General features: G+C 46.5%; 1 protein-coding gene and 1 long non-coding RNA gene across 3 annotated transcripts; one reads left to right on the forward strand and one right to left on the reverse strand.

The window, feature by feature from the left end:
• Nucleotides 1-3,219: 3,219 nt before the first annotated feature.
• Nucleotides 3,220-7,499, reverse strand: LOC124648874. Its single transcript, XM_047188563.1, has 10 exons — nucleotides 7,172-7,499; nucleotides 6,686-6,779; nucleotides 6,305-6,406; nucleotides 5,202-5,786; nucleotides 4,626-5,047; nucleotides 4,432-4,531; nucleotides 4,271-4,330; nucleotides 4,104-4,187; nucleotides 3,891-4,010; nucleotides 3,220-3,772 (listed from the first exon to the last, which is right to left on the reverse strand). Exons 1-10 carry the CDS (start codon nucleotides 7,273-7,275, stop codon nucleotides 3,461-3,463), a joined length of 1,983 nt encoding a protein of 660 aa, XP_047044519.1. The 5' UTR covers nucleotides 7,276-7,499; the 3' UTR covers nucleotides 3,220-3,460.
• Nucleotides 7,500-11,392: 3,893 nt separating this feature from the next.
• LOC124649459 lies at nucleotides 11,393-12,701 on the forward strand. Of its 2 annotated transcripts, none has more exons than XR_006986647.1 (3): nucleotides 11,393-11,836; nucleotides 12,046-12,143; nucleotides 12,219-12,701. It is a non-coding gene; the product is annotated as an uncharacterized LOC124649459 (long non-coding RNA). The 2 variants fall into 2 exon arrangements; XR_006986646.1 differs by having other exon boundaries at nucleotides 12,232-12,701.
• Nucleotides 12,702-13,995: the final 1,294 nt, after the last annotated feature.

The raw sequence follows: 13,995 nt of genomic DNA on the forward strand, positions 1-13,995 counted from the left end.
TGCATCCGAAGTAGGGGTCAAAGTCTCGGATGGCATACACAATTTGCAGAAATAGCTTTCCGCTTATCCTGAAACGACGCCTGAAAACAGTCTCACCGTGCAATGGATTGTCGGCGAAGTAGTCGGCGTACAACATGCAGTAGCCCTCCATTCGCTGTCTCGGCTTGCACTTCCGGCGACCTGGTGCCGACCCACCATGGCGACCAGTTGCCTCCCCGGCGTACAGGCTTGATAAGCAACCGAGGATCAGCATGTGCTCCTCGTCTTGGGCAGCGGCTGCCATCTCTTCTCGCATAAGCTCGACGAACATCTGCTCCTCCTCTTCGTCCGAGTCCATGGCCGGCGAGGCAAATGGACGAACACCGACGGGCGTGGTCGAGGCAACCCGAGTCGCAAACGACGAGGAGTAGACCGTCGTCGGAAAACAGGCCGGCGGAGGAGCAGCCATATAGGCCGTGGTCGAAAGACGGCGGAATATAGGCAGGTGGGGGAGGAGTGGCGGCGGAATCTGGGCAACAAGCCGGCGGGGTGGTGACGGATGCGACAGAGATACGAGGGGGGGGAGATTTTTGAGCGAGGTGGCGGTTGGGTTCGTGTGTCCAGTCGCCGACAGAGCGGGCCCTTCCCCGCTTTTCACTCGTCCAGACTCCCCGATAGATCCCCAGGGGACCGGGGATGGCCTGGGCTCGCCGGATGGATTAAGGTCCAAATCCGGACGAAATCGAGGAACCGGGGGCGCGACTGAGCCGAATTACGCCGTCCGGATGGGAAAATCGTCGCTCGGGGGGCTCGTCGGGGAGATGAGTGGGGATGCTCTTAGTGGCGAAGCTTCCACTCATGGCATGGGAGCGGCAAACAGTCTAAAAGGCCAACAATAGCTTATTTTTTCAGATATGGTCTTAGAGCATTTCCAACACGAACATCATATTCGGCGTTGTAAATGTTGTTGCGTCTGCGCTGGACAGCTATACCGTGAAGTGCGCACTATTTTGCTCCACCCTAAATTACAGCGCGCAGCGCCGGCACAAAACAACATTTACATGATACTATGCATTCAACAAGATCAAATATTGAAGTAAATCATCAACCAAATGATCAACCATAGTTCCCTAAAATTTAATGACATAGTTCAACAAACACGGGTTTTCCAATTTTCTTTGTTCTCTAGCACTTCGTAGCAATGATGCAACATGAATGGCTTACCAAGAATGTTATTGCCTTTTTTTTCTTTTTTTTTCACATCTCTAAACATGCCTTGAGCCATGGAGTTCTACAAAGCAAACAAAGAGAATAGATGGGACATACATAACAACAACCGTGCGTAGAGATGATCAACAAAGTAATAGAATTGCTTACCCTATCACCGTCATTTGTGACACTTAGGTTAATCACATCAACATTGGCTTGCACGCCCGCTCACTTTTGACAATCGGTGTTGATGCCCGACCAACAAGACCGAAGAGAACGCACGCTACGCTCATTCCCACTGGTGTTGTTGGCGTCAAAGTACTCCTTCATCCTCATCCAATAGGTTTCTCTAGTTTGATCGGAGCCAGTTGTTGGATCAATTTTAATTGTCAATCATATCTTACAAAGCAACTTGTCCTCCGCTATGGTGTAGTTTGCTGACCGACCGGTACGGCGCGGTCCAATCAAACCCTTTCCTTTCTCATCGATATCCTCATATTCTTCCTCTTCAACAATTTCGTCATCCGTGATCCAACATTCATTGCGTCCATGAAAAACGCGTCATCGACACTGCATTGCAATAAAATTCATGGCTCAATAGAACTTTTGTATGCATCTAAACTAAGAAATCGATAAAAAGAAATTTTATTTACCTCTCCGGCACTTCATCGAACATGCCATCAATGAAGTGCCAGAGAGGTATGCTTGTATGTCTAAACTTTTAGTCACCCAGGTTCCGAATCGATTTGATTGGTATGTATGCTGGTATGTCTAAACTTCACAAATTTTGTAGTGAGTTACTTTTCTTATAGGCCTGCTATTATAAGCCACTTGCTAGCGCACACACACATACACACTCGCCATACCTCTATCACCGCACTCATTTATAGTGAACATTTTTTACTTATTAGTACCTCATGTTCTCAATAAATATATTTAGTCCTGTTTTTGTATTACACTTAACATAGTTAATCACATAAAAATGATGTTAATATATAAATAAGAACTACATCAATCATATCTTTCTATAATATATCATGTTTAATACAATTGCACTACACATAAGCATATTATCCTAGAAACGATGCTAGGACATGCGCCAAACAAATTGTTTGTGTGACTGAATTCACTATACCATATAAATATCATATGCCTTTATTGATTGATTTAGGCTCCTTAGATAAATTATGGGTATATGTACGTGTTCATGTTTATTTAGTACACTTAAAACATGTTGGTATATCTCAATGTAAAGCTAAGTAATATCTTGAAAGAATTTATGAGAGCACATGATTGTCTATTTTGGCGCGAGCGCGCGAAGATAGAGTTCTAGTATTCATAAGGTGTCTAGGGATGGCAACAGGTCTGCTCCCCACCGGGGAGTGCCATCTCATCCCCATCCCCATTTAGTAATTGGGGAGACGTTTTTCCCATCCCCATCCCCACCGGGTTCAGGGCGAGGATCGGGTTCCCCGTTAAGAAGCAAAATTTAAACGATTTTCTCGTAATTTTAGGATCTTATATATTTTGCACATAGAAATAAGCAACTTTGTAATATGTACGAGATAAAATGACAACATATTAGTATCATATATTTAATAATATTAAAATATACTACATCGAGATAGAATATTACAACATTTTTCATATAAAATATATCAATTTACATGTATATAAAATTATAACGGGGGTTAGCGGGGAGCGGGGATGGGGAGACCTTTTAATCCCCATCCCCATTTTAGCTTATGGGGATGAAAGTTGCCCATACCAGTCCCCTAATTGATGAATTCCCCATGGGTTTAGGGGGAACGGGGCCCCATGCTCCCTGCGTTCGGATTTTCCATGGTCCTCCATAGCCCACGGCCTCATAATATACAAACAACGAGTAAACCCAACCCGCGGCTGGATTACACACTGATTTATAATCAGTTGAGCCGGCATTAGTCAGAAGTCTTGAAAAACACATAATAGTCGGTTTCACAACTCTAACTGTGATTTGAAACGGAATTAATCCATTATTTGTGGAGAGCCTTAAAAATTAATAACCAGGTTCAAATGATCAAAACTATATTCACCTCCTCTTTTTATTGTGTATACACACCTATTCCATCGCACAATACACGGGGACAACTAGGCTAAATTTTCCAAAAGTGAAGTCTTTCACCAAAAAGAACTTATACATGAAAATACAATTTACCGTGAATATACGTGACCGTCTGACCGATATGTACTTCTGTAGTAAGCACTAAACTTAGAAATCCAGGACCTATGCTCACATGGGCAGCAGATACTGAAACTCATAGTCATACTGGATCACCTCCACGACGTCATCCACCTTGAGATGACCCTGCTGCCCTCTCAAGCAGTCCAGCATGGATTTCCTGAGCGACCAAGACGTCGGGAGCTGGTCGCAAATCCACCGGAGCAGCGACTCCATGTCCTTCGCGAAATCGTGCATGTTGGAGTGTATCAGGCTTGGTATCATCAGCCTCCTTGTCGAGGTCACCACCAAAGACGCCTGCAGGTAGTCCAACTTCGCCTTCTCCAGATCCATCATCACGCGTTCTGCCTTGTATATCCGTAGCTGCAATTGAGAGCGTCACTTCTTCAGCATATTTAGAGTTTGCTCACTATTCCTTCCGTGCATGGGTAATACACACGAGGGGTGAACAAATAGGAGTTTTTGGAGCGCATGAACTTACCGCTGGGGATGATCTGATCCCGCAACATAATGCGAACAGAATGTTAGGCTCTGAACTGTTCAATCCATACAGACTCCTTACATGTTGTTCTTCAACATCAATGTCGCATTTCCATAGTTCCTGTGTCGTGAGTTTGTTCATGAGAATAATCGTGTCGTGCGCAGATGCAGTACAAAGAAAGAATACTATGGTATGGTACCACTGTGAGCTCACCTCTTTCACGCTGGATGGCTGCCTTAAGATGAAGTTCTCTATCACTAGTGCATTGAACTTTTGCCCTGAAACGTTAATTGTTGCCTGAAAACAACACCACAGATGTTAGCTTCTTAATGTACTCCGTACTGAACATATATCTTGCAGACAATCAGTCATGGACATACCTTATTCTTCAGTGCAAGTAATTTTTCAGAGTTGGAGGGCAGACCATGCTGCAGAATTCCCTGTACTATCCAAAACGCAGATCGTTTTCTGTTAGTAAATTGTGGATACCAAAATATCCATATTCAAAGAAACGCAGAGAAGAAGATCATAATGCACATACGTGCATGATACAAGTGTTGTAAATGTTGAGCCAGAATGCGAGCTTCTGCTGATGCGTCAGAAACCTTAAATCCACCTGCTGCAAGGCCTCCAACATCTCCCTAAAACCACACAATACAACCCAAAAAATTACTACTGACAAAAGCAATAACCGATGGAAGCACTCAAAACAAACAAATGAATTTACTTGTTCACCTCAATTTGGTGAGAAGAGGGGAGCTGGAGAACCCTCTGAGGTCGAAGGCGCTGGAGGTGAACCTGACGAGGTTCTTGTAAGGGCCAATGTCTCTGACGATGGAGTCCTGGACCGCGAAGATGCCGTAGTGGTCCTGCTGCCCTCTTTCCTTCTCCTTGGCGGCGCCCGCTGCCACGTTGAGCGCGGCGTCTATCCTGAAGCTGCCCTGCGCGTTCCTGGCGAGGTTGCCGGACTTCTCCATCTCGGCCGTCCGCGACGAACGGAGCAGCCTGATGAAGATGACTGCCAGGCATTTCACGATCCTCTCCGACAGCTTGTTTGGCTGGATTTTGGTCTGCTCGTCTCTCTTTATCGCTGTTGGCATCGTCGGGGAGGGCTCTTGGATGTTTTTCGGTGGTTTTTCAGCTGCTCGATCTGACTGCTGAATCATGGAACATATATAAGATAGATCCTATATTATCACACATTATTTATTTGCATTTACAAGTGGTTCAGATATGATATGTTTGGGTCCATAGCTCAGTGGTAGAGCAATTGACTACAGATATGATATGTTTGCGTATATGGTTAATTACCTTGTCAAGGGAGGTTCTAGGCGGGAGGGCGAAGACGTTGTTGAACTTTGGGCTGACTGCGGCGGCGGCTCCTGATCCTCTGATATGGTGATCTTTGGGGCTCTTTGCCTGCTTGTCGTCGGCCGCTATATGGCGCTTGAGGTACTCGGCGTTCATGGCCTGGCTGATGAAGAACATGGACTTGATCTCCGGCGCCACCTGGTCAGCCGGCTGGCGAGTCAGCACGGATGTTGGCATCGGCGCATGCGGCGTCGTGCGGTTGCCTGTCGTATCTCCTGCCACATTGCCGTTGCTGGTGTAGACGCTTGGCGGGCATGAATAGGAGGCGGCGGTGCCCATTGCCGATGCCCGCTGGTGCTGCGCGGCGGCCAGGCCTCCCTTCATGGTGCTGATCTGGGACTCGAGCCGCGTGATCTCCTCCTCGACGAGCACGAGCTCTGCGAGCAGCTCCTTGGCCTTGGACGGGATGAAGGCCGGGATGTTGAGGACGACGGAGCGCGCCGAGGTCGAGGTCGGGTGCAGGGCGCGCTCGAGGATGTCGTGCACCGTCTGCTCGTTGCTCAGCTGCTGCTTCAGCTCCGCCACCTGCGCCACCATTCACTTAGAGATCGTTTGGCATCCATCATCTTATTTCATTTGGTAGAAATGAAATTGATGATATTATTTTATTTAGCAAATCCACAAAAATGATAGGGTAGCAAGAGTAATTAAGGTTAGCCATGGGATGAAATTCAAGAAAGTCTCAATTGAATTCCAATACTAGTTTTTTGGCAGCCAAACAAATTGATTATCGAAATCAGAAATGAATTCTTTGATTTCATCCCCAAATGATGGGAGGAAAACGACCTCTTTCATTTTTTATTTTTTTTAAAGATCCAACAAACTTGTTGGCTTTCGATTTTTCATTAGAAGGTAGAGGTAATTACATCGCGGCCGTTGGCCAAGGTATGAAGGAAAAAGAAATTTAGAGAAGATAAAACCCCTAAAAAGCTAAAAAGCTAGGGTAGAGCAAGATCTCAGGGAGGTTCCAAATTAGCTGAATATGTTCATCCAGTTGCATCGTATTGCAGTGACGGATCATTTGTACAAGAAAATATACGTACCTCGTGCTCAAGATCCATCCGTCTGTGACTCTGCACGCTGTTGCTGTTGCTGTTGCCGTTGCCGTTGCCGTTGCCGATGCCTGTTGTCGTCCTCGTCTGCAACTGAACATTGTGTTCATTCTAACATAAGAAGAAGCAGGCGGGTGGGAAAATTTTGGGCCGCATTAAAGAACCAGGCTACTATTTGTCAGCCAGTCTGGCCCATGCTAAATGAACTCTTTGCCCTCTATATGGGCCAGCTGGTCCAGCATAATTAACATACAGTACTGTGCTGAATTTATTTATATTATTCAGTTTCGAAATGAACTGAATATGCCTATCCATTTCCATCGTATTGAAGTAATACTGTAGATCATTTGTAGTACAAGAAAATATAATTACCTCGTGCTCAAGATCCATCCTTCTGTGACTCTGCACAGAAGAAGCAGGCGGGTGGGGAAAGTTGCCGATGCCTGTCGTCCTTGTCTGCAACTGAACATTTTGTTCATTCTAACATCAGAAGAAGAAGGCTGGTGGGGAACATTTGGGCCGAATTAAAGGACTTGGCTACTATCGGAAGCTAGTCTGGCCCATGCTAATGATCTCTTCGCCGTCTATGGGCCGGTATCTGGTCCAGCCAAATTAACTTACAGTACTTTGCTGAATTAAAGTAGGAACTTATTTCCTCCAACTGAATAAATGCAGTCGGTCAGAAAAAGGAAGCGAAACCACCTGAGTAGCTGACTGACATTAGCACGTACACGCGCGATCCAGTCATTGATTCGTGCATTAACTGATTAACTGATGATTCAATAGTTTTTTTTTTGTTGAGAATTCTGATGATTGAATAGAGTGATCATGGAGCACAGTAGAGTTGCAGTACTCACCGGAGGAGGAGGAGGAGGTAGAGGATCGGCCGGGAGCTGGTGAGCATGGCGAGTCCTGCGGCTCATCGGACTTGGAGCTCGCGTCGCAACCGCAACGTAATCCATCTAATTTGATCACCACACGGCGGTGTCCTGCCGCCAGCCGGTCTCTTGGACACCGGGCCAGTCGTCGCAGCAGCTAACGGCGGTGGCCGTCGACGCCGGCCGTGACGGGGATGACGAAGCAGCTGCGCAACGCAAATCACCTAGCTATAGATGAATTTCGGTACAGAACTACAGAAGCGAAGCGGATGCCGGGGAAGAAGATGAAACGAGGTAGCTAGGGATTAGAGAGAGGGAGCGAGCTCGGCAGCTATAGCTATGGGCGATCGTCGATGGAGGTTGGTTGGTGCCGGCTGCAGGGGCCACATAAGTACATATGTAACCGCACCGCGCGCGGCGGTGCCATGGTTGCTTTCAGTGATCTCTCTCTCTCTCTCTTTTGGTGAGTGAGTGAGTGACTTGGTTGGTCAGGCGATCGATGGAGATCGTCTCCAACTCTTGTCTTGCCTTGTAAACTGTCTAAAGAAGAATGGTGTCCTACATACAGCAACACCACACCGCACCACGCCATCTCTCTCTCGGTTGGACTCGGAGTAGTGCAGCTCAAGGTTTAACAAGGTTTATAGTGCATCGGTTGGTGGCCGGGTCTGTTGGACTGCGACGCCTCGCCATTTTCACGACTTATCAATTGCCCACCGACCGATGACTTACCTTTCTCGTAACAACTTAATTTGGTGATTTATCACGAACCTTCGTCCACTGTCGTGGTAATTAAGCATTTTTCTGCATTAGAAAGCATGGCGGCGCACGCAAATATAAAATTTATTTATACTTCCTCTATTCCAAAAAAAAAAAAGCTTCTCAACTTTTTCTAGATAAAGGTGTATCTATAGCTAAAACATGTCTATGTTTCTCCGTATCTAGATAAAATTAAGAAACTTTTTTCGGAACGGAAGAAGTATTATATTTGTGGATATTTAAATTATGCACTGAAAAATAACAAGATGTTATAACCACCATAAATGTTATACAAAATAAAATATCATTTGTGCCGATGACATTTTTTTGTCATGTTTTATTATTAACTCCAAAAGAAAAATATTAATGGTCATCTGCATTGGAATTTTTTGAGATTTCATCTTTAATTTCCAGGATTTTCCTCGAAACAGGGCTTCCGCCCCGATTTATAAATAAATCACAACGGGTTAAATCGGATACAACGTGGTGGGAAATCTCCATATAAGCAGGTTAAAGATAAAAGTACAACTCGGACGAACGTGAGCCACCAATTCAAAGCCAAAAAATGAAAAGGAGACGCCACACCTAGCACGAGGTGACCTAAACTATCAACATGAACGGAAACGTGCCGCCTAAGACAACCACCATGCCCCTATGCACCAACGATAACACCATACACGACCACAACAAACTATTGCCGGAAAAGGCCACATGCCCTCTCGCTCCTGGCCGTGGCGCGCCGATTCTTCCTACATATAGCATGTACCATTGAAGGTGCCACCGAGGCCACGTGTAAAACATAGGTCACCAATGATTCCACTCTATGCTGAAGAAGCTTCATGCCAGGGTAATAACTCCAACGTGTTGCAACCTAATGGAATATGAGCTCCCCGACTGTGCCCCTAAGAGGGTAACGACGCGACACACTCTTGCCTTAGAGTCTGCAATGATGGGCTAGGGTTTTCACATGGAACCCAACCACGAAAGGGATATCCACAATGATGCCCCCATAGGGTGATGATAGTCGTAGCTAGGCATAATTGTCACCGGCGCGAAAGCAAAGAGTTTCGCTTGAATCGTCACTCACCCGTTTCATTTGAGATGCCAAGGGACCAACCCAAACCACGGAAAGGGTTGCGTTTTCAACACTAGGCCTCCGGATCTTGACCACGAGTTGCTGCCGCCAAAGCCACAACAACACTACGACCATAGCAAACTATTGCCCCTATCCACTGACCAAAATGTGCCGCCTAAGAAAACCACCATGCCCCTATGCACCGACGACAACACCAATACACGACCACATCAAACCATTGTCGGAAAAGGCCACATGCCCTCTCGCTCCTGGCCGTGGAGCACCGATTCTTCCTGCATATAGCATGTACCATTGAAGGTGCCACCGAGGCCACGTGTAAAACATAGGTCACCAACGATTCCACTCTACACCGAAGAAGCTTCATGCCAGGGTGATAACTCCAACGTGTTGCAACCTAATGAATATGAGCTCCCCGATTGTGCCCCTAAGAGGGTAACGACGCGACACGCTATCGCCTCAGAGCCTGCAATGATGGGCTAGGGTTTTCACGTGGAACCCAACCACGAAAGGGTGCACACAACGATTCCCCCATAGGGTGATGATAATCATAGCTAGACATCATCGTCACCGACACCAAAGCAAAGAGTTTCGTTTGAGTCCTCACTCACCCATTTCATTTGAGATGCCAAGGGACCAACCCAACCCACAGAAGGGGTTAGGTTGTCAACACTAGGCCTCCGGATCTTGACCATGGAGTTGCCGCCGCCAAAGCCACAAACAACACCACAACCAGTCGCTGCCACTCCCCTTGCCATCCACATGGAGGGAGGGACACCACCGCCGTGATGTTGCTCTCATAGAAGCACCAATGCAGCCTCACCTTCCAGGGCAACCGACACGATGACAATGATCTCGAGCCCATGCAGCGACATACACGGCCACCACAAGACCAGAGGTTCGTACCAAAGTGGCCGACATCAGATCCAAGCCCGCCTGGCTCAGAGCCTTGTAGCATGAGAGAAGCAATGGTGCAATAGGCATGGCGGACACGACGAATCCGTATTGCCCCTCAGTCGCACCAGCAGGTGGCTTCCCGTTGTAGGCCTGTGCGACCGATGTATGGACTCCAGACGCGCAACAGAAAGGAGGAGGCTTCCAGCCACCGGCTCGGTTGGTCGCCAACCATGCGTGATTGTTGAGGGCTCACCCAGCCCAGATATCGATCAGGCGAGGTGTCCCTGTTGGAAAGATAAGCAATTTTCTGCATGGTTTAAAAATGCAAGGCATTAGATAAAACATGACTAAGAATAGAGAAAAGTAACTAGTCATGCCATCTAACAGATAGTACGGTAGCAAACATAATTAGCCTTATGTTTACAAGGGCACTGATGTGTCTTATCCCTTTCGGTTTGGTCCTGGAATAGAAGGGGAACAAAACTAGAGAAAAATGCAAATACGTTTATGTAACTTTGGGATAATTGGATAGCGTGGAGTTCGTTTTATACGCGACACACGCCATGGGTGAAGTTTTTTTTTTTGACACTACGCCATGGGTGAAGTTTAACTAGAAAATTGCAATAGGTTTCGTGCCGGCATCTTTTACAGTACCTTTTACCACTCCTGGAAAGAGGTGGGGTATGATTTAAACAATGGTCAGGATTGACCGATTTTAATTAGGCCTGGCAGCCCAGCAAGATGTTAATAATAGAAAAAAAAACTAAAACCAATTGTATTCAGCCTGGCCCAACAGTTGGATAAGTGCCGCTCGAAGGCGCCACATCCAGACCCGTGTGCTTCGAGGGCGACCGCAGCCGCCGGATCTGCTTGATCCTGCGTCGCCGGCGAGCGACGCCGACACCGTCCACATCCCGTCTTCCTGCGTCGAGCGCGACCGCCGCCGCCACCGATACCCCGTCCTCTTGCATCGAGGGCGACTGCCGCCGCCATCAACTCCCCGGCGTGCTGCATGGAGGGCGACCGCAACCGCCACCGGATCGGCTCGGTACCGACGCCGCCGCAACATCGACAGACGCCAATTCTAGGTAGCGTATTTCTCACCACCCCACCCAGCCAACGGAAAAATAGGCACAGTATTACTTGTTTGGCTTGCCACTTCGTGCATTTGGAAGGCTTGAATGCCATGGCTAGCAAAGCATCGGCGGATACGCAGCGACACTGAATACTGTATTATGGATGCAGGGCGACAGGGCTGCAACTTGTTTTGCCCATGTCTGTATCCGAGCCATGAGTGTGCTGTTCATGTGCTGTGGGTATTGGCCTAGTCCTAGGTTTGTAACTAGGCTCTTCATTACATCTTTTAGAGAGAATAGTACAGAAATGATTTGCAGAGGTATGAATCGTTAACATATTGTAACTAGTTTCTTCATTACATCTCTCCTGATGCTTGTTAACATGTTGTGATGGAGCTCTAGAATCAAAATCGACTGACTTAATAAAGCATTCCAATTGTTGATTTGCGTGCTGACAGTGAAGGTATTCTGGTCCCACTTAAGACATCATTGTCACTTATGGAGATTGGGTTCAGGTATCAGAGTGCTTGCTTCTTGTATTTTGAAAAAAAAATCTAGCTCACAGTGAATGTATCAGATTGCTTGCTTCTAGTATTTTGAAAGAAAATATCTAGCTCACAGTGCATATATTTGAACTATGAAGCTAGATGCAGATAGCTGCTGGCAATAAGTAAAATCATCTAGAGCAAGGATCGGATGTCAAAAAGGATTTGCTCTTGCTGCTGTTGATTGGGATGGTGTACTGAGCATCCTAATTTCAATAGCTTGACAAGCATTGTCAGCTTCAACTACACAGCTCTGAACCCTTATGGACTTACGAGTGAGAACTTCATCTTTGGACACTTGACATTCTTTCTGTAAATGTTTTTCGGCTGTTGACAAATCCCTGGGCTCGTGGGAAAGACATATGACCTTATAATGTTACATCACAATCCAATTATTCCTGTTAGAACACATCTTTAGTTTTACATTAGAAAATATAGCATTGGTGTAGTTCTGTTGATGAAACAGAATCCTATAATGGTACAGAGGTTGAGTCACTCTCTGGGAGATTTCCAAATGATCTGGAAAAGCGTGTAATGTTGAACAGAGATCATCATGCAATTATGCTTCAGGAGGTTGGAGGGGTAGGTTCAAATAATTTTCTCTTGGATTGGAACTTTTTTTTTATTTTTGGCGATTTATTCTTATGTCTCTAATAGAATGCCTTCACAGGTAGTGCCTTCGCGATGTGCTCCATATCATGGTGACACGGCAACGAGCTGCGGGGAGGCCGGTGGTGAGCTGCGAGCGGCCTGTGACGATCGTCTGGAGGGCAACAAGCTGCTAGGAGGCCGTTGACGAGCTGCACGGGGACGGCAACGTGCTGCGGGGAGGGCGCCGATGATCTGCTGGAGGCGGTGACGAGCTGCCGGAGGCTGGCAACGACCTGCTGGAGGCGGCCATGAGCTTCTGCTTGTAGTCAAGAGTGTGCTGGCTTCATGTCTTGCTCTGTTTTGACCCGTGAGGGCTAGCGCACCTGACGTGCAACGTATTACATTGTGGCAAAGTATCGAACGAAGCTGTTGCATGCAATCCTTTTTAGCAAACTAACAGGTTTATGTACAACAATGGCTAGTTCTGAAACTTCACCTATATGGCTGTATTAAATATGCGGATACATGAAGATAAACGCATTTTCTGACCGGCTGGGAGCTTGTATTTTTTTTTTTTTTTGAAACGAGTGGCAAAAGATTTGCCACTATTCATTAATTAAGGGGAAGAGTTTTAGACAAGACCGAAGGTTCACCAAAGAAAACAAAGAAAAAAACCCGAAGGGAAAGCTAAGGGATTACTCTCCCGTTGTTACAAAACTCAAACACTTCGCACCCGCGGCAACCCAAAGCTTTACTTCGGTTTTGATGATGTTGAGGAGGGCGGCGGTTGGTGCGGACTTATGGTTGAAGATTCTAGCATTCCGCTCCTTCCAAATGGTCCAACTAACAAGCATGATGATGGAGGACAAGGCCTTACGATTGCCCGAAGCCTCATTTAACAACTTGGACCACCATCCCTCAAGGTTGAGATCGTCCGTCCACGCATGGAGGTGGATGGAAGGAATGCCAATCCAACTTTTCACCATCCCCCAAAGGCGCTTGGAGTAGCGGCAATGGGAGAGAAGGTGAGCCGCCGTTTCTTGAGTTTGGTTGCAAAGCGGACACCGACCGCAAATTGTTCTACCCCTTCTCGCTAGGCGGTCCGCCGTCCAAAGCCTATTATGGAGAGCCAACCAAGCGAAGAACTTGATCTTTGGGGGGGCCCAAGCCTTCCAAACAAGCCGATTCATGTTGGTAGTCATGGCGCCGAAGAATTGTGCTTTGTAAGCCGCGGTCGTGGAGTACTCTCCATTCTCGGTGGTGTTCCAAGTGATTGTGTCCTCAAGAGACTCATTGAGATGAATGTCCCGGAGAAGAGTCCATAGCCGAATGTACTCATGCAAATGTTGGATGGTGAGGTTTGTCTCCATTCTTGTATTTTACATTCACTGTAATTGGGAAGAATAAAGATAAAGCTAGCAACAATATGTATTGGATGTGGCGACTTTGAATATGCAACTGAACTATTTCAAAAGTAAGATAAAGAGTATTCTGAATTAAACAAGATAACTAACTTAGCTGCAAGATTTCTCAATCAAACAGAATTGACAAAATAAACACTAGTAGTATGAAACTCGATAAAAACAGCTAGTCTGAAACATTATAAAATGAAGTAAACATTGGAGAGAAGCATAGCAAATTCCAATCATGCCTAGCCATGAAGACTAGGACATGTGCCGTAGATCTTTGCCACTCCAGGTCTTAAACTTGTGCTTGCAGCTCAGGTCTTCGTCATCGCCAGGGTAGAAATCGGTGCCCTCCATCATCAAAGGGCCACGGTCGATGACCTCCTTCATGTGCAGAAGGAGATTGTGCTCCTGCGCTGATGGATTCTCCGTCAATG

Source organism: Lolium rigidum, chromosome 4 (genome assembly GCF_022539505.1).
Source record: "Lolium rigidum isolate FL_2022 chromosome 4, APGP_CSIRO_Lrig_0.1, whole genome shotgun sequence".
Lineage (NCBI taxonomy): Eukaryota > Viridiplantae > Streptophyta > Magnoliopsida > Poales > Poaceae > Lolium > Lolium rigidum.

Bases quoted from the DNA above. Each gene is read 5' to 3' on its own strand.
- LOC124648874 (XM_047188563.1), bottom strand. From the start codon at position 7,275: ATGGATTACGTTGCGGTTGCGACGCGAGCTCCAAGTCCGATGAGCCGC. The intron at 6,407-6,685 runs GTAATTATATTT...CACAATGTTCAG, and splicing joins GGATGGATCTTGAGCACGAG to TTGCAGACGAGGACGACAAC. The intron at 4,331-4,431 runs GTATGTGCATTA...TGGATAGTACAG, and splicing joins ACAACACTTGTATCATGCAC to GGAATTCTGCAGCATGGTCT.